The sequence below is a fragment of the Alosa pseudoharengus genome, unplaced genomic scaffold (assembly GCF_046254945.1).
Source record: "Alosa pseudoharengus isolate Yale_2024_CS ecotype anadromous, Long Island Sound unplaced genomic scaffold, YU_APseudo_1.1 YU_APseudo_1.1_scf_14, whole genome shotgun sequence".
Classification (NCBI taxonomy): Eukaryota; Metazoa; Chordata; class Actinopteri; order Clupeiformes; family Clupeidae; genus Alosa; species Alosa pseudoharengus.
Window position 1 is genome coordinate 28,017,364 of NW_027468609.1, and position 24,608 is coordinate 28,041,971.

At 44.6% G+C, this 24,608-nt stretch overlaps 2 protein-coding genes across 2 annotated transcripts in view; both read left to right on the top strand.

The window, feature by feature from the left end:
- The window catches only part of ank1b (ankyrin 1, erythrocytic b), an 80,901-nt gene extending 60,973 nt beyond the window's left edge, over nt 1-19,928 (top strand). The window contains exons 30-44 of the mRNA XM_076284522.1: nt 824-1,028; nt 1,582-1,678; nt 2,150-2,378; nt 3,447-3,575; nt 4,789-4,908; nt 5,811-5,895; nt 7,270-7,344; nt 7,824-7,955; nt 8,271-8,429; nt 13,909-14,457; nt 14,515-14,650; nt 14,821-15,040; nt 15,715-15,783; nt 15,981-16,072; nt 16,464-19,928. Of these exons, the coding sequence (XP_076140637.1) occupies nt 824-1,028; nt 1,582-1,678; nt 2,150-2,378; nt 3,447-3,575; nt 4,789-4,908; nt 5,811-5,895; nt 7,270-7,344; nt 7,824-7,955; nt 8,271-8,429; nt 13,909-14,457; nt 14,515-14,650; nt 14,821-15,040; nt 15,715-15,783; nt 15,981-16,049 (2,274 nt within the window). The 3' untranslated portion in view covers nt 16,050-16,072; nt 16,464-19,928. The remainder of the gene's footprint in view (nt 1-823; nt 1,029-1,581; nt 1,679-2,149; nt 2,379-3,446; nt 3,576-4,788; nt 4,909-5,810; nt 5,896-7,269; nt 7,345-7,823; nt 7,956-8,270; nt 8,430-13,908; nt 14,458-14,514; nt 14,651-14,820; nt 15,041-15,714; nt 15,784-15,980; nt 16,073-16,463) is intronic.
- A 588-nt stretch (nt 19,929-20,516) lies between these two features.
- Nucleotides 20,517-24,607, top strand: eif4ebp1 (eukaryotic translation initiation factor 4E binding protein 1). The gene is made up of 3 exons (XM_076284521.1): nt 20,517-20,973; nt 23,010-23,201; nt 23,918-24,607. The coding sequence occupies exons 1-3, from the start codon at nt 20,838-20,840 to the stop codon at nt 23,947-23,949; spliced, it is 360 nt and encodes a 119-aa protein (XP_076140636.1). The 5' UTR covers nt 20,517-20,837; the 3' UTR covers nt 23,950-24,607.
- The last annotated feature ends 1 nt before the right edge of the window (nt 24,608 follows it).

Here is a 24,608-nt window from a genome sequence, read left to right on the forward strand (position 1 = left end):
CATATTTAATCTTCTGTTGTAGTACACCCTCTCACATGCCATGCAACATCATAAGCAAGAGGGTTAGAAGGACGAGTGTTGTTATGATAGAAGTCAATGTTCCATCACCTCATTTGTGTTTATATTTGTCCTGCTTTTTGTTATTCATTTTAATGTCATCATGGCAGTGATCATTGGACCAGATGCTGATACAGCAATACCAATTCTAACTGATCTGTGAATAGTGAATAGTGAAGTGAAGTAATAGCGGTTTGACCCGTGTAACTCAGGCAAGCTGGGAAAACACAGATTTGATTTTGATTTCATTTACCGACATTTGGCCAAGAAACATCTTGCTGTGGTCTGGTCCAATACTAAGTGTCACGCTTTCCATGTGATGTGTTTTGTGATGTGCATATGTTGGTTTCTGCAGGTGTGGGTAGAATAGAAGTTTGGATTCTGAAATATTTCTTAATGTTTTATGTTTTATTTATGTTCTTTTCAATGTGCTTCATTCATGTTTATTGCAAAAAAAAGCGCAATCAATAAAAAAAAAACCAAATGCATAATTTTTGTATTTTATTTTGTTGCTTTTGTGTGTGCGCGTATGTTTGTGTGTATTCATTATATGTTTGTAAGATGTATGTATGCAATATACCTATGATAAATACACTCTTGTGCTTCTCCACATGTCTTTCTTTATACCTGCACCTTCCATGTCTGTATTTCCATCTCTCTTTTTTTCTTCCTTTAAACATTTCACCTATACTTCACTCTTGCCTCTCCTTTTATGGTCAATGTCTTCCTCTTCCTCCTGCTTCTGCTGTTCCCGCCCCTCCTCCAGGCTCAGCCAATCCCTGACGAGCTAGTAACCAGGCAGTTGGGCAACCAGGCGACCTTCAGCCCTGTGGTGACGGTGGAGCCGCGGAGACGCAAGTTCCACCGCCCCATTGGCCTGAGGGTCCCTCTGCCCCCATCCTGGAGGGAGAGTCCACGGGATGCCGGTGAAGGGGACACCACCAGCCTGCGCCTCCTCTGCAGCGTGATTGGTATGCCCCATTTCTTTTTGGGCCTGTTTATATTTGTATTTACAGCGCATCTTGGGTGATCCGATCACAAGCGGTCAGCCAAGACACATCGCTATTTACACATGTATCCCAAGTGTACAGCCAGAGACGACGCTGACTACTTGTGCCAACGTCACATTCATTAGAACTCCCAGGACGCATCAGGATGCCTTAGCGTTTACACTACAAAAGATATGTGTCTCAAACCACCTCAGCAGCCGCTCTCTGTAATTAACATTTTATTGACTGACGTCATTACAGTTCGCCTTTCATAACCTCATATTTTATGTATCATATTTTGATGTGCCAAATGAACTGAAACCTCAGCATTTGATTAAGGAGGCAAATTATTATAGATAATGAATACCAGATATGCATGTTTTATAGCATACTATAAACCACAGAAATGGTTAAAGAGATCGTATTGTGTTTTTGTTCAGTTAGTTGACTGAGGGTGAGTGTGATCGTGGTTGTGTGTGTGAATATGATTCAACCCCCCCCCCCCCCCCCCCCCCCAATCCTTTACCCCCCGCAGGTGGAACAGCCCCTGCCCAGTGGGAGGACATCACAGGCACCACCAAGCTCATGTACTCCAACAACTGTGCCAGCTTCACCACCAACGTGTCCGCTAGGTGAGCCACACACACAGGGCATAACTCATGCATGTTCATTTTACACCCACTCAACCAAACTGTAGCTTGCGTGCACACAAATGCACACACACACACACACAAACACACACACTTACACACACACATACACACACACACACACACACACACACACACACACACACACACATGCGCGCGCGCACACACACACACAAAATCTGAAATGCATGCCCAGATATGCTCACACAGACACACACACACACACACACACACACATACACACACACACACACACACACACACACACACACACACATACACATACACTCTCTCTCTCTCTCTCTCTCTCTCTCTCTCTCTATCAACTCCAAAAACAAAAACACATTAACACATAGAAAAGTAACCACCCCCCTCCAAAAAAAAAAAAAATCACTCACACATCCAAAAACTCATAAGCAGCTGAACCCAACTCCATGTGTCCCACCCCTGCAGATTCTGGCTGGCCGACTGCCCTCGGACGGCAGAGGCCGTCACCTTTGCCAACCTGCTGTACCGCGAGCTGATGTCCGTGCCCTACATGGCAAAGTTCGTGGTGTTCGCCAAGATGAATGAGGCGCGCGAGGGCCGCCTACGCTGCTACTGCATGACCGACGACAAGATGGACAAGACTCTGGAGCTTCACGAGAACTTCAGCGAAGTGGCCCGCAGCCGCGACATCGAGGTCAGCCTGGGGGAGTGCAGACACACACACACACACACACACTCTCTCACACACATACATGCACATAGGTCTAAAAGTCCGGCTTCAGAAAGTAAAAGTCCTCCCACATATTTGTTCCAATCGTTCACTATATCAGCCGATTCTAACTGCCACAGCTCCTCAGCCAGGTAGATCACCTGAGTAGGAAAATCGCCTGCACAGGTAGAAGTAATACATGGTCAGGACTTTTACTTTTACCACTTTCTGAAGCTGGACTTTTACAACTCATACATATGTGCACACACAAACAAAGACACACACACGCACGCACACACACACACACACACACACACACACACACACACACACACACACACACACACATGCACGCACGCACACTGTAGGCCTTCTTGCACAGGGATCCATACACAAAAGCATTAAGTCACACACACTTGCACACTTTTCTACACACACATAAACACACAAGGACGTCTACACAAGGGTCATAGGCAAACAGACTGACCAATGTAAACATAATTACATAAAGAGGACAAAGGCGCATGTACAAAAAACCACCTTAGTACAAAAATCATCACAGCCAACCGCACCATACGATTAGAATTAGATCAGTGAAAGGACAAACACATGGAGTGTCCCAGAGTTCTAGTGAAATGAAGTTAGGAATAACAGCTGCTGTGCTAGTTACTGATCCAAATAGTGTACAGTAACATGAAGGTAAGTGAGTGTGTCTGGTGCGTGGCTGAGTTAGTGTTGGATTCTGCCGCAGTGGCACAGTCTGTGGGGATGTGTGCATAAGCCTTGTGTGTTTTGGTTCACATGTCGTCCTTGTTTGCCAGCTGTTGGTGGCGGCGTGAGAGGCTGTGCTTGACTAAGTGCATCTGTGCTAGATGTGACTCACTCTTTCCTCTCCCACTCCTCATTTTTGTAATCCACCTCTCCACTCGTTTGCCTCTCCTTCTCTTCTCCTCTCCCCTCCTCTCTATGTCTCTCTGCTTCTCTCACTCTCTTCTCTCTCCTACTCCTCTTTTCTTTCTTTCCTCTCTCCTTCATCCCTCTTTCTCTTTGCAGGTGATGGAGGGCATGGCACTGCATCTAGAATGTTCTGGGAACCTGGTGCCCATACGAAAGGCTACTCAACAGCCTCGCAGCTTCAGTTTCCAGGCCTTCAGAGACAACCGACTGCCCGTCTCTGTCAAGGTCTGCATTCTTACCTCCTGTCTGTCTACCTGTCTATCTCTCTACCTCTGTCTCTGTGTAACTGTCTCACATCCAGTGCTCTGTATGACTGTTCAACTTTTCTGTCCAACTGCATATATGTTGTTTAACTTTATTCTTGCGATCCTTGTACCACAATATTCCCATGATTGTGCGAACACGTTGTGTTCTATTTAAATCACACTCCATCTGTTGCGACATTTTTCGGATGGTGTCCAACCATCGGCCCACACAGTCCATTCAAAGCTGTTAGTCAACTCCCCTCGCTCACACACACACAAACAGACACACACACTCTCTCTCTCTCTCTCTCTCTGTCTTTCTCTCCCTGTATCTGGCTCTTGCTGTCTGTTTCTCTTTGTGTGTGTGTTCCACCTGTGTGTGTGTACGTGTACGTGTACGTGTTCGTGTACCATGGCTGTCGTATCTCTGTGTCCGTCCAAGCCAAACCCCCCCCCCCCCCCCCCCCCCCCCCCTCTGACGAGTCGCTTGTTCTTGTGAAGTTGTGCGTCCTCTGCTGTTGGCGTCGCAGCGGCGGACTGACCGTCTGCCCCGAGCTCTCTGTAAGCCGGTAAACGGTGCGTCAGTCCCCCCCCCCCCCCCCAAACGTGTGCATGCTGCTGTTTCGCTCTCACCTTCTGGCCTTGCCTGCCTGTCTTTCTGCCTGCCTGTCTATATGTCTGTCTCACTGTCTCTCTCTCTCTCTCTCACGGGGGTCACACTCTAACTGTTTGATCTCACAGACGCCCAGGTAAACAGTGCAGGTAAATCTCTCTCTCTGTCTCGCCTGCCTATGGACTGCTTCCATCCCTTCTCTGCCCTGCTGTGTTTCTGTATGTGGCGCTCACACGAGTGCCCCATCGCTAATCCTCTTCTTCTCTGTGTTTTTTTTTTTTTCTTCCTCTCCCTCTTTTTGTCTCTCCCTCTGGTGTCTCTCTCTCCAACTTCTTCCACAACCCCCTCCTCCACCCCCCCCCCCCCACCACCCGAGTTTTCTTCTGGAATATTCTGTTCCTCGTTTTTTGTTCCCTTCTCCTGTTCCGATGTGCTCTTATCCATCTCTTCCCAAAATCAAATTCACCATTTCTGAACTCCACCTTTCTTCCCAACACTCCTTTCTGTCCATCTTTTTTCTCCTAATGGTGCCACACTCTTCCCATCCCCCTCTCCCTTCACACATCCCTCCACACTTTAGGTGAGAGACAGTAACAAGGAAGCCACTGGGTTTCTGTCCTTCCTGCGCAAGTCCACCAAATATGAGGACACTCAGCATGTCCTGTGTAACCTCAACATCACCATGCCACCTGCCATCAAGGTACTGGGCCAGCTGTCTCTTACCCCCCTCCCCCCTAGTCATGCCAAAAATTGCACACATAAACATAGAAGCACACACACACGCACACGCACACGCACACACACACACACACACACACACACACACACACACACACACACACATACACACACACACTCCCACATTACGTGCTAAGTTGCTTCTGCACACACACAGACTCTTCTGTAGCCTGTGGGGAGTTAATTTAGTGTACTCACAATCTGTCACGCCAAGTCGTTTACAAACCATTTCGCTATCAAGTGAGCACACGCACAACGTCTTGCTGATTCTCCTGTGATTTTCGAGAGGACACTTTGTAGCAATTTTGTCATTGAGTGCCACTGACACCACTTTAGTATCAGCCCAGCTGAGCTTTGTGATTAGGGCCCTCAATATGTCTCCTCTTCCATTATGAAAACAGTTGGGATGTTCGCTACCAATCACTCCTACACTATTGTCATCTGAAAGTCTCCTGTGTATCAGAACAACAGACTCGTCTACCCACAGAAGCACACTTCTGAGTAAATGTTTTCAGTGTCCTATTTTCAACTACACACTTTAATCAGAGTTCGCTCCACTGAAATGAGATGCAAGCATTGTAGTTAGTTTCCTCAATCAGATAAGAGTGTTTTTCATGTCAGATTCTTTTCAATGAGCAAATTACTTCCTCTGACACAAAAAACTATTGCTTGTTGGAGCCATTACTTTGATACATAAACAGACAAACAAAGCATATAGTAAAAATGTATACAGTAAGTGTTCAAAATGAATACATGTTCATTACGAGGTTAACAGTAGAGTATTTATCAGGGACCTCCTCAGAGGGCTTGTTTTCTCCTGTGTAGAACATTTGGTCTGACTGTGTTTCGTGGTTTGCGGTCCAGGTGGTGGGCAGCGAGGAGCGCCGGCGAACTTTGACCCCTCTTGCCCTGCGGGAGCGCTACAGCGCGCTGAGCGAGCCAGGCCTGGGTAAGACACGGGCACCAGGGCGCCGCCACAACACACCTCTCCTCTCCCCTCTCTGCCCCAGAGCTGGGTGGAGGTGGACGGTGTAGGGTGGAGGCGCTGGGGGTAGGGCGGGGGGCAGGAACCTGTGAATGCTGCACCTTCAGCTCTATTTCTTCCCCCTCCTGCCCCCTTCCTTCCCTTGGGTGGTGGTGGTGGTGGGGTGGGTATGGTTGGGGGGGGGGGGGGTTCTCCTCTAATGCATGGCACACACTGAGCCTTGGATGCTAAGCACTGGCCCTACGCCGCCCTCCCCTCCCCCCTGCACTACTCCGCAGTGCCACGGTCCCTCACCTGGCGCTGTTGACGTGCTCAGATGTGATATTAGCCATCCACGACTTACCAACAACAAAAAAAAAAAAAAGGAAATCACGGGTCTCGATAAAGGCCATTTGTCTTTTTGAAGGGTCACTGACTGAAGCTCACTGACTGAATGCCCTGTAATGCAGTGCATGGTGCTGACTGTTCTAATGCAAATGGTTACTTACCCCCACCCACCCCCACTCCCTTCCAATAACAACCACAGTGGAAACCCCTCTCAGCATGGCAAGCTCCACAGGCTGGATGAATGAGATGAGATATAAGCTGAGTCTTGCACGGGAGGCAGGGTCTGCTTAACATGCCCACTGGAGAGCAGATAAACCTGGGGAAGGGGATCCAGAGGAGGTCTGGGGGGTGGGGAGAAGGGAAAGGGGGCTCTGGAGGTCCAGGACTCAGGGCTCTGAAAAGAAACATCCAGGGCATGTTACTCAGCTCCAGCTCGTAGTATACTGAGACTGTCAGGGACTTTGCAGGTGTCTGAACTGTACGGTATGGTAAGTTGGATTGAGTTGTCCTGCAGTTGTCCAGTTGGTGAGTTATGGAACCTTCTTAAGCACTGGGACACTCTGTGGTATTGTAGAGTTCGGGATCTACGGTGATTGGTAACTCGAGTGGTTTGGTCTAGGTCTCTCTGCTCTCCAAACCCTCACAATCCACGAACTACAAGAGAAACACTACTTAGATCCCTTTTCTTAAAAGCTCTGTTTCTGTCGTAATTTCACTCACAAATCACAGTAAATGTAATCTCACTGTGCACCAGTTCTTTGAGAACATGAGAACACTGTAATTCTGCACTGACACTTCTATTACTGCAACTATAAAGTCTGTATAAGTCATGCAACGATATAAAATAAAACATCTAGCTGATCATTTGGATGTAGAACTTTTTTCCTATTTGAATATGTTTGTTTGATTATGTTTCTTTCTTTCCGTTTTGGTTATTTTGCATCATTAATACTTGGTATTGTAATGGTCATTTTAAAATAGCTGTACTGAGGGGTGCCCTGTGTCCCTCAGCCGCTGTGAATGCCATGGAGAGGACCGAGCTGAAGATCTCCATCATAGCAGAGCAGCTGGGACTCAGCTGGGCAGGTCTGTGAGCGCTCACACTGCAGCACACAGAGACAATCATTAAAGAGGGACAGGGTGGCAGGACAGAGTGAGCCAGAAGTGAGACAGAAGGAGTCTTTTTGCTCTTTACTGGCTCCGTGAGAGCATTTAAAAGATCCAATCAATTCAAAAGACTTGCATGGGTCTATCAAGAAGCTAGTTTAACACTGTAGCTTAATGGGTGGTTCTGTGTTTTTTAAGCAGCCATTATTGGCAAATTGTGTCTGGGTAACAGATCGAATTTTTGCGAGTTCTATGCTACTTGCAGGCAAATTGTGGCCGAGAATTCCCTATTAAAGCATCATGACTAGCAAGTGCAGACCATATGCCACTTTAGTGCAAATGCTACATTTTGTGTTACAGCACATTCTGTAACGAATGTATAGTGTTTGTCTCAATGGGTCAGAAAGATTCTTGTCTCTCTCCTTTGTCCCTCACCTCTCTCTCTCTCTGGTTCACAGAGCTGGCTCGTGAGTTGCAGTTCGGGGTGGATGACATCAACCGGATCCGGGTGGAGAACCCCAACTCCCTGCTGGATCAGAGCTCAGTGCTGCTCAGCCTATGGGCCAGCCGCGAGGGCAAGAGAGCCAAGAGTGAGCAGCCCTTCCTCCACCCACACACACACACACACACACATACACACACATATATACACACACACACCTGCTTTTATCTAGACTACACAAGGAGATAGCTCAATTCTGCCCTCTGCTGGACAACAGATCATGCCCATTCCTTTGCTTTACTTTACATTTTCTCTATCTAATAATCTCTTAAAATTATTACCTGGCTGGTCTGTGTGTCTTTCGGGATCATTTCCAAGGTCTCTATTTCACTTAAGGGAATAGTGAACACAAGCATTTCATCTCGTCTAAACTCTCTCCCTATTCTCATCCTCTCTGTCCCAGTGGAGAACCTCTATGGCGCTCTGAAAAACATTGACCGGATGGACATTGTGAAGACCCTGGAGATTCAGGCTCCACAGGCCATCCCTGAGTGCATGGAGGAGGGAGCAAGTCGGCTGACTGACCGCGACTCCTCCCTCCTCTCCCCCAGCGTGATCAATGGTAAGAAAGAATGGACGCCATCTGGCTCCATCACTATGCTACATACTTCATCCTAGCAGTGCTAGATTTGGTAAGACACTCTTTGCTAGGATATTTTTAGGACTTCAGACTTTATGTTAGTTCCCTCAAACGTGATTTCTCATATTGGTCAGACCCCCAAATTGCCATTCTGTACAAGACTAATAAAGGAGAACAACACTTTCTGAAAAAGACGAATTCTACTTCTAATAGGATTTGGTCACTGTCAGGTCACCTGTGACCTGCTGGAACCTACACATAATATGTTTACATTCATTTTGATCAAGAGATGGAGGTCCTCTGTGCATTCATGCTTAAGAGGGCTGTCTTTTTGACCAGAAGGGAATGAAAACAGGGGAGTCAGAGCATGTTTGAGAATCGTGACAAATGTGAAATTTCTCCCGCATTTACATACATGAGTATGTTTCAAAGTAACAGCAACCCATTTGTAATGCCTGCGATGACAGAGAGAGAGAGACATTTAATGAAAGCCTTGAAAGAAACATTAAGATTGAACCGCTCTCTAACGCCTGCTGGGGGGTGCATGATGACGAGCATTTTGATATTTTAGAGAGAGAGGAGTGGATGAATTATAGCCAAAATAACAAAGGATTGCATTCCCTTCGGTGCTGAAAGACCATTTCACAGTCGGATGTTAAAAAGTGGATCTTGGCATTCAGTTGAAACCATGCATCCTGCTCAGTGATCCTGTTCATGGCTTTGTGTAGTGCAACGAAGCATCTCTGTATTCCCAAGTGTGTGTGTGTGTGTGTGTGTGTGTGTGTGTGTGTGTGTGCGAAGGCTGGAATGTATGGATGTGGTGGTCTAAAGTAGCCATTTGAGTGAACTTGTTTGGAGAAGGTGTGTTCTCTCTCAGAGAAAAATGGTGCAACTACTCTAGGCCCCCATACAGTTTTTCCTGTCTCTATTTCTCCTTTTCTCTCTCTCTCTCTCTCTCTCTCTCTCTCTCCTGTCTTCAACTCTTTCTTCTCTCTTTCTTTTCTGCTCAGAATTTTACATGCTTTCTTTCTCACCCTCTTCCCTTTGATCCTCCTCTTGATTTTCTGACCCTCTCTCTTTGTCGCTCTCTTTTGTTTCTATGGAAACATGTCATCCGCAGCCCAGCCGCCCTTCTCTTCCTCCTCACAGCTCTCCTCTGCGAACCTTGACCTCTGACCTCATATTGACCTCATGTTGACCTCCTCTGGGCCTCCGCTCTCCTCTCATTCTCGTTTTGGAATTGTTTGTGCTAGTGGAGGGGGAGGAACCCCTTGCCATCTCCCTTTCCTCCCTTCCTTCTTTCTCTCTCTTTGGCTCTCTATATCTCTCTATCTTTACCTCTCTTTCTCTCCTTCTTCTCTCTGAATGTTGTGATGTGTCGTTATTTGCATGTGCATGTCGCTTGCTTTTGTATATATCTGTCTTCTTCTTGGCAGAAAGATTTAAGAAGCAAAAAAAAGACAGTAGCCTGTAATAAAAGATGATATTGCATGGCATGCTTTCTCTGTCAGACCTCTTTTTACCCCTGATGTGTATAGCAAACTGGTATGGTGTCCCTATTTTAAACATGCAATAATATATTAACAACTCCAGTTAATGCTGTTTGGAGCTATGTGTTTTTTAATGTGTGTAGATGTGCGTAAATGTGTGTGAATTTGTGTGTGAGTGTGCAAAGGTTTTCTATACTGTGATGTTCTTTTAGGCATAGTTAACAACAGCGGCATAATATTCTACTGAATGTAGCTGTAATATTGGCACTTTGAATAGTCATAATATTGCGGTTACATCACAGGAATATTATGTGAGTCTGTTTGGGTGTCACTGGTGTGGTGTTTATGTTTGAGTGACCTCATCTGTTAAAATGACTTTGCCTACATGCTGTGATTACATAATGCTTTGTGCAGCATGTAAGGTACAACCTTTACTGAAAAGTTTGGGAAATAGTGTCATCTAGTGGTTAGCATTTCAAACTTAAATACTATATTTAAATTGGTATAATATAAGAAAATGGTAAAACAGTAACGATAATATTATTATTATAAACTGAAATAAAATCAAATATAGATATATCACAGAGAAATTTTGCCAATTGAACATAGCCTACCTCATACAATATATGGTGTGTCAGTCTGTGTGTGTTAGCGCGAGAGAGAAGTTGTATCTTTGTCAGTCAGTGTGATTTTTGTACGTTGTGTATGTGTGTCTGTGTAACTAATTCCTAATTGCACACTATATACTTGTATGTGTGTGGTGAAGTCAATTGTATACATGTGTGGATATTTCGTGCTCCACGTCTTGGTTTATTGTCTTTTTTTGCAACTTCATGTTTGCTTTCATGTTGTGTTGTTCTGTGCCATGTGTAATCGTAATGTGTGTGTGTGTGTGTGTGTGCAGTACTTTTGTTCACTTGTGTGTTTGCATAGCGAGAGGTAGAGTGAAGGTCCCTCAGTTCTATTCCACCCATCCTGCACCACCCTCTCTCTCTTTGCCCATTCTCTGCTCGTCACTCATTCCCATCCACATCATTCCAGCTTATCCCACACACAAATAGGTCCAGTAATGGCCAAAGCTGAGCTAGGTAGAAACTAAGACATAGACCCAAAGCCCTGGACCAAAATTAATGAATAAAAACAGACTGATGACGTAAAGTAAAATGAAACTACAATACAGTGTAATCAGATGATAGGTGGCTATGAAATACTTCATACTTAATATTATTATGGACTAAAATAATTTACAGTTTTTTAGGTCAAGCCAAACATAGTATAGGATGTAATGAAACTATATGCTGCTTAGTATTATAAAAGATAACTAGCCCAGTGCCTATAGCAGATTTTGACATAGACAAACCGACACAATGACTGTTTGATCTAAAAGGATCCTAGAGTCTATTTTTAGATCGATAATGAGTGTGTAAACTGTTGTTGGTTATGTTAACAACATTAATCAGAGTAGTTTTGAGTAAGACTGGAATAAGCATTTGCAACGAAAATAGCATATATCAATAGCCTTGGGGGTAAATTCACTACGTCAAAGTACATTGAAACTTTAAGTCACTGACAAGGATCAAAATATCATTACACTTCTGTGATACTGTGGAGAGGGTCTCTGAAGACAAACCGAAGTATATTTAACTTTATAAGTGTACAGGAAGGGTACAAAAAAAGACTGCTCGTGCAGTCAGTGCATTATCTATGAGGAGAATTCTGTAAAAGTTGACTACTGAATGCAGCACAAGCTACTATCAAAGACACAAAAGGAGGAGAGTTTAGTAATCAACTTTCTTCTCACAAGATAGTGGCGAAACAGTACATTTTACAGCTGTGATGTCTTAGGTTCCAGGCTCTCTCTTTTGCTGCCATCAGACAAACAACTTGTCTCCCAGTAGTTTTCCTCTTACCAATCCAGTAGTCATTAAAGTCTTACTTTTAACGGTATCTGTCCTGTATAGTCACCAGAAAACACGGGCCAGTATCTACCTAGGCTACCAGACACAATAAACACAATAAACAGACTGAATGAAGACAATGATAGATAATCTACCTGCTCTACCTGTTCTATTACTTCTGATCCTGGATCAGTTCTGGTGCAGACCTGGTGGTGGTGATCTATTACAGGCCCTCTCCAGAGTCTGCACCTGTCTAAGCAGAAACACCCACACGGGACGTGACACAACACTTTTGTTCAAGTGCCAGACTTTTAGTATGAGGCTTTCCAGAATGAATCAATGCTCTCACTCCCAGGGGTGAAAATGTGAAAATGTACAATATACAGTGTGTGTGTGTGTGTGTGTGTGTGTGTGTGTGTGTGTGTGTGTGTGTGTGTGTGTGTGTGTGTGTTTGTGTGTGCGATTGAGTGAGTGAGTGTGTGTGTGTGTGTGTGAGTGAATGTGTGTATATATGGATAGAATAATAAAACCACTTTTTCTCTCAGCAATTTTAGTGACTTAAGAAGAGACTCTTTTCCCTTTCTTCCTAACTGGCCAATACTTTTCTGTTATTTCCAGCTGCTGGGGATGTTCACCCAGATCATTCATTTTGTATGATTTTCCTCTTTGCTAATGAGACACAGATCAGTCCAGAAGATTCAATATCTTGTCAGCCTAATGTCCAGTGGGTGGCTCACTGTAGAAAAGGCTAAAATATGCCGCAGTAACATTTCAGCAATATCCCACTTCAGCCTCTAGCCCAGTAATATCAAGGTCTGGGGAATACATGTTTATATTTGACAAGCTTTGCCAATTGGTCTTGTGCACTGACCAGTGTATACAACTGTAACCTTTAGGTTACAAAACCTGCAGGTCTGTTTGGTCCAGACAGACCAAAAGACCAAACATGGTAGACTGTGTGTTCATCTTTTTATAACCTCCATCTGCTGCATATTGCACACTTTTGGTTACCAAAGATACACATTTTAATAAATAACTGTGAACTCATTTAAGAACAGAAAAACTTTTCTCCGAAGACACTTGAAGTCAATTGGTATGTGGGCAGTACATTTTTAAAAAGCATCTCTAAAAGATTAATTTATGACTTAATAATGCAAAGTTTTCAATGATTCATGTGGCAGTTTTCTCAAGTGTTTCTCAAGTTAGTGTCCTTACAGGAGGATCCCCTGTCACTGACAAACTTCACTCACAACATGATGACCACCTGTAACATCTGATTTCTCTCAGAAAATCTCTAAATGGTTGCAACGATGCAACGCCACTATATATTGCAGCAATTTCTGTGAGATGTAAAATGTTCATGTAAATCTCTGTTCACATGCCAGTTGATTTCCATTGTAAGTGTTTTTGGTATAATTAGATATGCTGCTATATTATAAATGGAGGCTAGAAGACACATCTGAAAAGATGTCAGTGACTGAGGTTTAAGCCTCCAACAGCACATGTTAAGTTTGTGGTAATCAATAGTATGCAATAAATACATCAGATAGAGATTAATCTATATTTGTTTAATTAAAGTGGTGCCTGTCATTGTTGCGTCTCATTGTAGTTCTAGCATGCCAGTCCCTGGAGGGGTTAAGCTGACCAAAACACAATGCCAAGTGCAGTCATTTTAGCTTGGACTGACTAGTGTGCAATAAACAGTGGAAACTCATACAAATTGTTTGATGCTGCTACTGAATGCTGTTCTTCCTTTGCTCAATAATGTCCAAACACACACACATACAAACACACACACTCACATGCTCACACACACACACAAACACACACACACACACGCACATATAATGGCTGTTACCAATTGCACCCACTTCCTATCTGGCATCTTGCACCCTGTTATCCACCCCACCCACACACCCACACACACACACCCATATACTGCACACACCTACACGTCCAAACACAAACCTCCCTTAGCCCTGCCTATGCGCGATGCTAGCTGTGCCTCTCTCTCTCTCTCTCTCTCTCCCTCTCCCTCCCCATCTGTCTCTGGCCCTACCCCCCCCTCTGTAGGTTACGGCCTGGTGCAGGAGGAGCTCCTCTCCCCGGCCTCGCTGCAGTACAGCCTGCCCTCGCCGCTGGGCGTGGAGCCGTACTACGGCCTGGAATGCGCGCCCATCGCGGCCACCGAGGAGGACGCCATGCTGGAGATGATGTCCGACGTGCAGGTGTGGCCGGCGGGCATCAGCCCCTCGCTCGTGACGGTGGAGGACTCGTCGCTGGAGGGGGGCAGCAGCCGCGCCGACGACTCGGAGGGCAACACGCTGAGCCTGCCCTGTAGTAGCCTGGGCCGGCCCAGCTCGGGCGCCAGCGGCGCCTCGGGCTCCATCATGGAGCTGGAGGAAGAGGAGGAGGAGGAGGAGGTGTTGGATGGCGACGAGGACGGCAACGCCGCAACACACTACCTCCACCACGAGGCCCCCGTGGCGATGGGCTCCACGGCAGAGCTGGCGGCAGCGGCGGCGGCAAGAGCCGGCGGGGCGGGCGCCGTGCCCAAGGTCAACTTCAACGGACAGGTCATGGGTCAGAGGTCGGAGGGCAGGAGGGCAGAGGTGGCGGGCGGTGGCATGATGATGGGGGCAGCGAGAGGAGGTACGGGAGAGAGAGAGCGAGGAGGAGGAGGAGGAGGAGGAGGAGGAGGAAGGTTAGGGATGCGTTCAGAGGAAAAGCTGTCTGTCATTACAGGGCAGCAGATCTACGCCCAGCTGTATGAGAGGACAGGACTGAGCCGGGCGAACGAGCACAATGGAGACAGGTCAGAGTCGCATCTTGATGATGTAATAGCTGCTTATGTGAAAAGGTTAAACAAGCTAACTCTCTCTGTCATCTACCTATCCATCTATCTGTGTGTCTATCTGTGTGTCTACCTGTTTGTCTACCTGTGTGTCTTTCTGTTTGTCTCTGTGAGAAACTTCACCCCCTTAGGCTGAGCAGTGGCGCCTTTCAGCCTTATGCGATGTCATCAACCCACGACCACAGCCAATCGCGTGTCTCCCAGGAGGCACTGCTGACGCCAGTGTGCGACACGGGCCACTCGGAGGTCCTGCGAGGTCGTCTGCTTGGCACGCAACCCTTCGAGAAGGGCCTCGGCTTCTCGCACCACCAGCAAGGGGAGCTCCACTCCTGGGACCACGACAGGCGGAAGGTGTGAGGCCACAACAAAGACGTTCTTAAAAGGGAGATTACTTAGCCTGGCGAGCCAGACCCACATTAAAATGTAGGGTCTGGGCACTCACCGTTCGCAGTGCTCAGTCCGAGGGTCGGGATAATCAGTTGTCTTTCAAATTCCCTCTGCACGCAAAAGGACGCAATAGGATATTTGTTTTCAAGTAGCAGGGAATTCAAGCCAAACCGTTGCAACTCTGCCATCAATCATTATGTTAAGCCCAACAAACGACTCTATACACGATTTCAATGCCAGATTTAGTTTCGATTTCTAGAGCTCACAAGTCAACGGAGAGTTGCTAGACTAGCCCTGGCAGCAAATGTAATTTGCTGCCACTAGGGGCGCGTCTAGATTTCTAGGCTAGAGATTACTATCTTCTGGTGAAAAAGCATAGCGGCAATGGAGACAGTCAGAGACTTTTTTTAATGGAAATAATCCAATAAGAGATGTGCCTGAAACTAGTTGGATCCCTTTCAATTAGACTATCACTATCCTGGTCTTTTCCATAGCAGCACCCACAGTGGAAGACTGCTAATCCCCAACATATTAAAAATCCACAATAGGAGGACATGTTTTTTTCCCCCATGATGCCACGGTATTCTTTGACCAATGGGATTTTGTTTCCCTTTCACACAATTGTGTTGCTTTCGCAGAGAGAAGAAGGTGTCGATTTCCCCGTGGAGCCTCAGTTCACAGACGAGCACGGAAATGTAGTTGCAAAGGTAGGTGCCCTTTGAGAAAAGTGGAGTGGAGAAAGGTGGTTCACTCATACATTAACACGGAAGGCAACATGCAGACATCTAAAAGTAATTTACTTTAGAACTCACCAGAACACTGAACGCTCTCAAGTCTTTTCCCCTCCTCCTCCTGTCTCTCTGCCCCCTCCCTCTCCCTTCCTCCCTCCCTCCCTCCCTCCTAGCTGGGTGTGGATGTGAAGAGGGAATTGCAGACAGTGAAGCATTCCAGTCTGCGGAGATTAAAGCACTGAAACAAATACACACAGTCCTGAAGGTATATAACTCAACCATAGAACATAGAAGTGTAGAAATAGACATGAGTCCTTTATGCACGATGCTAAGAGGAGGAGAACTGTTAGCATATCTGCTTTCGTTAGCTCCAATGAACACTGGTCCTCACTGCTTTGAGCCCTGAGTAGAGTAGAACACTCGTCGCTGCTGTCCCGAAAACATCCAAAATGATTTGGATGGTTGTAGTTGCATTTCAGTGATTCACAGAAGGCAACTTTCTGGGTGTCGGGACTGTATGAGCATTTTGTGTTCTTCACTGTCCATACATCCTGGTCATAACATCAGTCAAGCAGATGCATAGCATAGCAATAAGTAATTTTAGCAATGATCTCAAAGATTGTCTTTTGACTTACAAACCAATTGTCTGTCCACAGGGTCGGACATCCACTGCCAAACCATCAGTCACCAACACGCAGCTGGGAGACAGAACGAAACAGGTGGAGAAGAAGAGAAGAGGGGATGGAAAACCCCCCAAGTGAACAACAAGAGCGCCCCCTATTGACAGACAGACATCCGAAAAAACCACGAAACCATCATTGATTACCACTGCATAAGAGATGGGGGAAAATGTGGAAAGGACATCTACCTGTAGTTTTGTAACATTTTTAACAACAACAGAAGAAACAAAACATAACAAAAAACAGATAAACACACAAAGAACAACAAAAAAAACACAACTAGTATAGGGCATGCAAATTTTTGTACAAAATGTGAAGGAAAAAACAACAAAAAAAGCAAACAAAAAAGTGCTTCCTGTCAACTGTATACGCATGATTGACTGCTGGTGCATGACCTATGACCTGTCATTATCTAAGAAAAAAGAAACTATCAAAAAAAGGGTACTAAGCAAAGGGTCGTCCCAGGATTTGTGTTTGGGGGGGGGTTGAAGTTATCATGGACCTATACTGCAAACCGAAGGCATTTCCATTGCAAAAGGGAGACTTAAAACACTATATTGCTCTAAAAAAAGCAACAGTTCTTTTTTTCCTTGACAGTCAGAAAGACAACCAAACAACTTAGTTGAAACTGAGCCAGTTGATATCCCACTCCCTCATCCCGCAGATCATTTATCCTGTTCCTTCGTGGTATATGCACTCTATGGTCTATGTGAGTGTGTGCGTGGTGTGTGAGTGTGTGCGTGGTGTGTGTGTGTGTGTGTGTGTGTGTGTGTGTGTATACTGTAAGAGAGAGAGAAAGAGACAGACAGAGAGAGTGTCTGTGTGGGTGTGTGTTGGTGTGTCAGCATGTGTACTCGCTTCTAGCTTGGCACTGAACCCTCTCCTGATTGGTCCATGTTTTTTGTGACTATATGTCAAGACGTTTTTGGTGTGGGAATGAGGACTTAAAAAAATGACTGCTTTTCTGCTTTATAAACGTTTATGTGTGTGTGCGTGTGTCTGAGTGTGCTTGCATGTGTGTGCGTCCGCATTTAACTGAGCCTTGTTCCGTTTCCCTTTGTGTAAAGAAAACTATAAATTGTATTGTTTGTGTTTTGCTCCTGCTTTGCCCTTTGTTTGTTTTTCTTACTGTCTGTGTATATTGTTTTATTTTTCAAATATAAAAGAAATATATGAAAAGGAAGCTCTACCCCTCCCCTGAGACAGGTAGAGCATGTTCTGCTGAATGCTAGCCTGGGGGTGCTAAAGCTATGGCTGTGCCCCAAAGGTCCTTGAAAGGAAAGGGGAAGAGACACTCTCTCCTCAGCCCCGCTCTGTGACTCTCTGTCCCTGTCCCATCTGTGCCACACCTGTAGCAATTCTGTTTTCCCGCTCACTGCACCACACCACTGCTTTGACTATGCTTACCCTGTGAAGGTTGGTTAGTTAATTAGTTAGTTAGGCACAACCTCAGATTCAGAGGAGCTAGGCTACATTGAGCCCAGGTAGTCTATTTCAGGCCATTTCCAATGTATCCCACAGATCCGCCCCAAATTCTCAGAATTACACAACAAGGTCAAAGATACAAATATGTGAAGTCCCTGTTGATCTGGTTAATTTTGAGCCTATTGTTAAGATTGGACACTATGCTTCATACTATTGAAGCTGTATCCCTGCAGCTCTCTTGGCTTAAATGAAGCTCGGTTCTTGATAAATGCATGTATAGGACAAAATGGATATCTAAACAGTAGCCTGTCATTGATCACTGCCATGATGCAGATACATAGCAGAAGGGAAAGTCACAGTAGTGAAATGGTTTATATCATGTGAAGTTATGATTCTCTTTCTCACAACAGGAGCAGTAGGTTTGAGAAAGAAAGACGGGCACACAGACAGATAGACAGCACTGTGATAGTTCTTAAAATAAAACTGACCCCTGAACTGTGAATTCCTATGCCATCCCTATGTCATCCCCTCAGCTTTACCTGCTGTTGTAACATGAGCACACACAATGTGCATGTCCATGTCTACACACACACAACTTGCAAAGCACATGTGAAATATTGATCCTCACACACACACACTTTGTCATTCATACAGTCTACCCCACATTCATCCTTTTGATGACAAAAGCCTGTAGGCACAGACAGCAGATGAAATATATTCCGCCAAAGCAATAATCTTAAAGCTGCGGTCACAGAGCTCTGCGTAATTTGTTTCAGATTATGATTACATCTGTGCCCTATACCTCTGTAGCATTCCTTTCGGCCTATGAAAGTTTTCAGAAGCATGGATAGGCCTATGTAAACATTTTGCGTTGATCTCATATGCAGCAGCTCATTTCTATGATGGGAAAAGCTACGTAGCCTCCTCATTAGCACAAAGCTGTGTTTTATGATTTAATGTCAAGGTAATGAAAGCCGAAATTCTCTGTCTGGAGTAGCTATTTGTAGAGGAGGGCAGTTGCTTTCGCCACCTACTGGTGTTGTATGGTTCAGCAGACGAAAGCGTATACAGCCAGGGGCTCCGTGCAACCTGTGAGAGAGGTACTGCAGTCACAACACAGATAATGTGCAGTAGCAATTCAGCAGGTTCACATAATCATATGACATATTTTTCATTCAATGATATTACATCAAGCCTTTATTTTAATGTCATTATTTATGATGTTGAATGTAGGGTCAGTTGACTGGACTGAGTGAATGCATGAATGGCAGCTTAAATGATAAATGCTTGGGTTATTGAATGAATGAATCAAACTGATGAATGAGCCGCATCTTTTTATGTGTGGATGATACACTTGTAAAGCACACTATTTTTTCATTGTCATCCAGCACTCAGTCACTAGTGTGCACTTTTTTTAAATGATTCTTTCACTCAGGTTTTAGTTTATCCAAACAAACTGAAAGACAAAGGTCCAGAGCTCTCCAAGTTCGGTTCACACATAGAGGCTCAGAGGAGATTATCTTTTGGGCAAGGTCTGATCACGCCCCATCTAAGTACTGGATTGGGAGTTGAAGGATGGTGTGTGCAACAGATTTTTTTGTGTGTCTTGCAAGTTGCTTTCAAATGGAACGGATACTGCCCCGAAAGTCCAGGATGATCTATGGAACTATATGTGTGTGTGTGTGTGTGTGTGTGTGTGTGTGTGTGTGTGTGTGTGTGTGTGTGTGTGTGTATGGGGAAGAGAGGACTCTGTGTGGTCAGAAGGGGGTGGAGGACAGAGTGTTTTAGGGAGCACCATGGGAGGTGTGGTGTGCAAGAACGTTGAGATAATTATGTATTTAAAAAAATATATGAGTTTATGTACAATGTTAACTGTTGCAAAAACTAGAGTTCAACTATACTCGTTTAGAATGGATAAATGACAATATTAACGCAATATCATATTACTCTGTACTAAGGAATGCAACTGCGCACATGCACAGAAAATATGTTTTTAATAAAGAATATATGTATAAATATATGACAAAATATATTTAATTAGAATGCTATGCACCCTTGTTAGAGTTGTTATGGATGTACTTTAAGCATATTAGTTCTACTAGAGGAAATTGCCCATAACATGGAGAATGTAGAGGCTTTGTAGCTATCTTGTTTTCTTTTTTTATTGTCATGAAGAGAGGAAAAACAAACATGAAAATGTATACAAGCCTTTTGATCAGATTCGTTCTGATATGAAGATATGTATAGACCATGTACCCTGCACACCAGCTCAAACCATTTACAGTAATTAATAAAGAAAGATGTGACATATAGAAGGTGTATGTGTGTGTGTGTGAGAGAGAGAGAGAGAGAGAGAGAGAGAGAGAGAGAGAGAGAGAGAGAGAGAGAGAAAAAGAGAGGGAGAGAAAGAAAGAGTGAGAGAATGGAAGAAAGACATGAAAGCTTAAATAACTGGTGCCAACCGTAGTGAAATACAGTAGGCCCAACCCACTCCTTTTCCAAGATGAAAATACTGCATGGTGACCGCGTGAATAGATAAACAATGACCCTCTACTGCTATTCCTTCGGTGACCATGGGGGGCGACATCACATCTCTCCTTTTAAATAGCCTTTCCTGCGACTGCGAGGTGTGTGAGTGAAGGAGTGTGAAAGTGGAAGCGTGCTCTGCAAGCGTTTTGGCCATTTAGCGTGAGTGAATGAGTGAATGCATGATAGCAGTTAGGTAGTTTAGAGATATATTTTCTTATACTTGCTTACCTCCAGCAGGACTAAATTTGTTCATTAACACTACAAAGGGCCTTGCTAAACTGAATCCAACGTCTCTCGTGGCAGCTTCCAGTTAGCAAACAGCCTGGATTCAATTACGGGTGCAGTTGTACCAGGTTTTGGCAGTTTGCAGTAAGGAATTCGTTACAATTTCTAGACATGTCCGTGAGTAGTCAGAAGACCACCAGCCGTGCCATTCCGTCCTCCAGACGGGTGATCATCAACGATGCGGCCCACATGCCACATGATTACTCCACTACGCCTGGGGGGACTCTGTTTAGCACAACACCCGGAGGTAAATAAACATAAATTAACAATGCACTTATAGAAATAAGACCTCTACTTCAAGTGGAGGTACTGATAGCTTCGTCAATTGTGCAAGTATTTGTCTACGAGCCAATGTCATGATAGTTGCATTGTCGAAATGCTTATACCTAACGTTATGGTGCTGTCTTGCCTCTAGCTATTGTGCCTTGAATGCTAATATGCTAGTCTGCCTAACCCATAGTGCCTAAGAGTGCTAAGTTAGCTTGCTGGCTAATTTTAGCTCAGTCGCTACATGTTGGTAGCCAAAGCATGTTATTGGCGACTTTTGGTAGCCGTTGGTTTCACATAATCAGAGTTAATTTATTGTATCGAGTGCAAAATGGTAGTTAAATGTAATGGTGGCAATACACTGTTTTTATGATGTAAACACCTGCGTCGTGCAAGAATTAAATCGCAGAAACGTCACTAGCTATGCACGCCTGCGCAAGTGTCAAACACGAGGCGCTATTCAGCGTAAACAAGTGACGCAGCTTTAAGAAACAAAAGTTATAGGCGTATGATGTCTGTGTGGGACAACAACATGCTCTGAGCGGGTAGTACACTGTATGAGCTGTTGTTGTTCAAACCACATGTGACCATTAATGTAAACAAGGAACAGGCCCATTCTTGCTTAATACATATGCCACCTTGTTTACTTGCAAGGGGAAGAGTACGTTAATACAATTATATAACGTTATCTAATCTGCACCACAGCCGGACATCTCCCAACTGTGACTTAACCATCACTGGGTTAGTATTACTATCGGAATCGATCATAATTATCTTTCTGACACCTCCTGGAAAATCCTTCCAGTTCAATGTAGTCCGTTAAACTGTAGCAGGAAGCTACGTCCTCGTGCAAGCATGTGACACTTGGTCAGAACATCCTCCCTTAAGCAAAACAACACTAACATTAAGTACATGTTTGCAGGACGTGGTGTTCTATTAATATATAAATGTATAAAATGGTGTGAATCACACAGACAACTGAATTATACTTGATCTAGCCTACTTTCATACATTTTACCGTGACCTATATAGAATACTAAATATAGCTTTGGTATATATAGTTTGTTGTGCACCAGTTGGCTCCCAATAGACTGAGGATGTGTAGGCTAGTGTGCAAATACCATGGGTGTCACTATGGAATCAAGTTTCATATCTGCTGCTCTGCAATGACATTGTTCCTGTTCCTCAAAATATACATCTAACTTGTAAGCAAGAAATTATTGCTAAACTAGAGTCATGGGGGTGGTCAATGAAGATGTTAATCTTGTGTGGATAAAAAATGTGTGGGAGATGGTTATAGATGGCTGCATCCTACAGTGAGTGCACAAATTCAGACATTGTTTATTCACTGAAGAGAGTGAATGCGGGGTAAGGATACACCACCATGCATGGGAATGTTGTCAGTGGATTTCAGCTGGTTCTGATAGCAGGACTGATAGCTTCCTGGCCTCTTCTCCCTAGTCCTTCTCTCCCTCCCAACCAGGCCTGGAGCTCTTGCTTGCCCACACACCCTTTTTTCTAACCAGCGATAAGATACAGCACGACTAAAGCTGGTGTGAAGGTGACAGTTCTTTTTTTTAAAATCATTTTGCCCCCAAAAAGCGAAACGACAAAATAAACACTGAGTTCCCACTTCTCAAGGTTAGAAAATGAAACAAAGTAGCGGTAAGTGTGAAGTGTCAGCTTTGGTAGGTCTCACAGGTGGAACAAACCAAGTTGTTTTGGGCGTGTTGGGGCATGCTGAAGCAGACTTTGGCTCAGTGCCTCCCATGTGTACGTGAGAGATTAATTCATTGCTTCTGCACTAAACTTTGCTTGAAGTGGCAAGCTATTACGGGGGTAAACAGTGCATTGCACACATGTTTACATAATATTTTGGGTAAACATTTTATCATGGTTATTTACAGCATTTACCTGTTGCCAGTTGTGAAACGACCTCCCCTGCCTTCCTTGTCTTCCCTTATTGCCTTGTCTGTTCCTTCACTGCTCAAATACATACCATACAACCTTCTTTAGGAACCCGCATTATCTACGACCGGAAGTTCCTCCTGGACTGCCGTAGCTCCCCTCTGGCCCGCACACCCCCCTGCTGCCTCCCTGACATTCCAGGGGTGACCAGCCCCGCTGTATCTACTGCCAACAATGACACAGCCAAACACCAGCAGACCCTCAATAATAACTGCAGCCCCCCTGCAGAGAAGGGAGCAGGTAAATTTAAGAGGAACCAGGGTTTCCTGTGTTCATATGCATTCATTTGGTACTATAACTGTATTTATCACCCTGCAAGAAGAAATACTCTTTTCTGATTGGCTGGTGAGGTGGCTATTAATTCTGAATAATGGGACACCTATGAAGTAGATCTGGTAAAAAAGTTTAATCATCGTTCCATATCAATGCTTATGAATGGTAACTATAACAACCATAGTAGGACAACAGTTGAGCCTGGAACCAGGCTTCACAAAAATGGAATCAACTGTAAACAAGCTAACTGTCCATGTTATCGCTGTTAAAGGGCCAAAGAAAATTGTACAACAAACTGAACAAGTCGGCTTCTTTTTAAACGGAACCGCTTGTTTCCTTTGTGTGCTATAAAGGCATGACTGTTGCATATAGTGGCAGCCGGGTGATCAGCAGGATCTTTGAGGTGTCCTGTTATACGGAATTAATGGTCTCGGGCGGAGTTCTTTGCCTCTCGCCCTCGTCCATTAATTCTGCATAACAGGACACCTTGGCGGCCGTGATCCCTTACATATTATTTTACTGTCTTTAAGGCTGGCAAATATGCATGTAAGGACATCACATGGCTTCCCATTGTTTATGTGAATAAGTAAACAAGAACAAATCGGTTTAATACAACACACACACACATACATACATTTACATACACATATAATGAAAATGTTATTGTTTTGTGACTTTTGAAGGGGAAGATGCCCAGTTTGAGATGGACATCTGAATTGCATTGACACCCCAGATCAAGAGGGAGATGACAGCTGCTGAGCCCCCTTTTTTCCATTAAGAAGATAACTGTTCCAAAAGACACCACATGAGCCAGGGGGTGTCCACCCTCTCTCATACACCTTAAAAAACCAGTGTTTACGCAACTGCTGTGCCTCAATGCTGTATTACTGTTCTACTGTACACCAGAGGTGTCGGGCCCGTTTCAGTACCATCGGTAACATGTCTTTGTCACCAAATATTTTATGCTCATTATGCCATCTTCTGCAAGGGCATTTTCTTCACTTGCTGTGTAAAACCAGCAGAGGTAGTCTGGAATGTTATGGAGGGAAGTGACACTGTGTGGTAGTAGGAAGCATTATAGAGAAAGCTCAAATCCCAAGCGCCATTGCTGTCTTGCACCTCGCTAGAGAGGTCTTTGCCTGACAAGGCCAAGTTTTACTTTGGGCCCTCCCTTATATCTGGGCAACAATGCCTTTTGTATTGATGATAATCTATTTCTGTTCTGTTGAAAAGCATTTTTCACAGTGTCATTCATGAGAATGTAATATGCCTTTTTTATTTTGTAAATGCAGTGAATCTCTGCACTCTGGGAAAGACACCTTGCCCTAAAGACAAAGTGAAGTGAAAGCACACAAATAAAAACAAAGAAAGAAG

Bases quoted from the DNA above. Each gene is read 5' to 3' on its own strand.
- eif4ebp1 (XM_076284521.1), top strand. From the start codon at position 20,838: ATGTCCGTGAGTAGTCAGAAGACCACCAGCCGTGCCATTCCGTCCTCC. The intron at 20,974-23,009 runs GTAAATAAACAT...AACCTTCTTTAG, and splicing joins GTTTAGCACAACACCCGGAG to GAACCCGCATTATCTACGAC. The intron at 23,202-23,917 runs GTAAATTTAAGA...TGACTTTTGAAG, and splicing joins CCCTGCAGAGAAGGGAGCAG to GGGAAGATGCCCAGTTTGAG.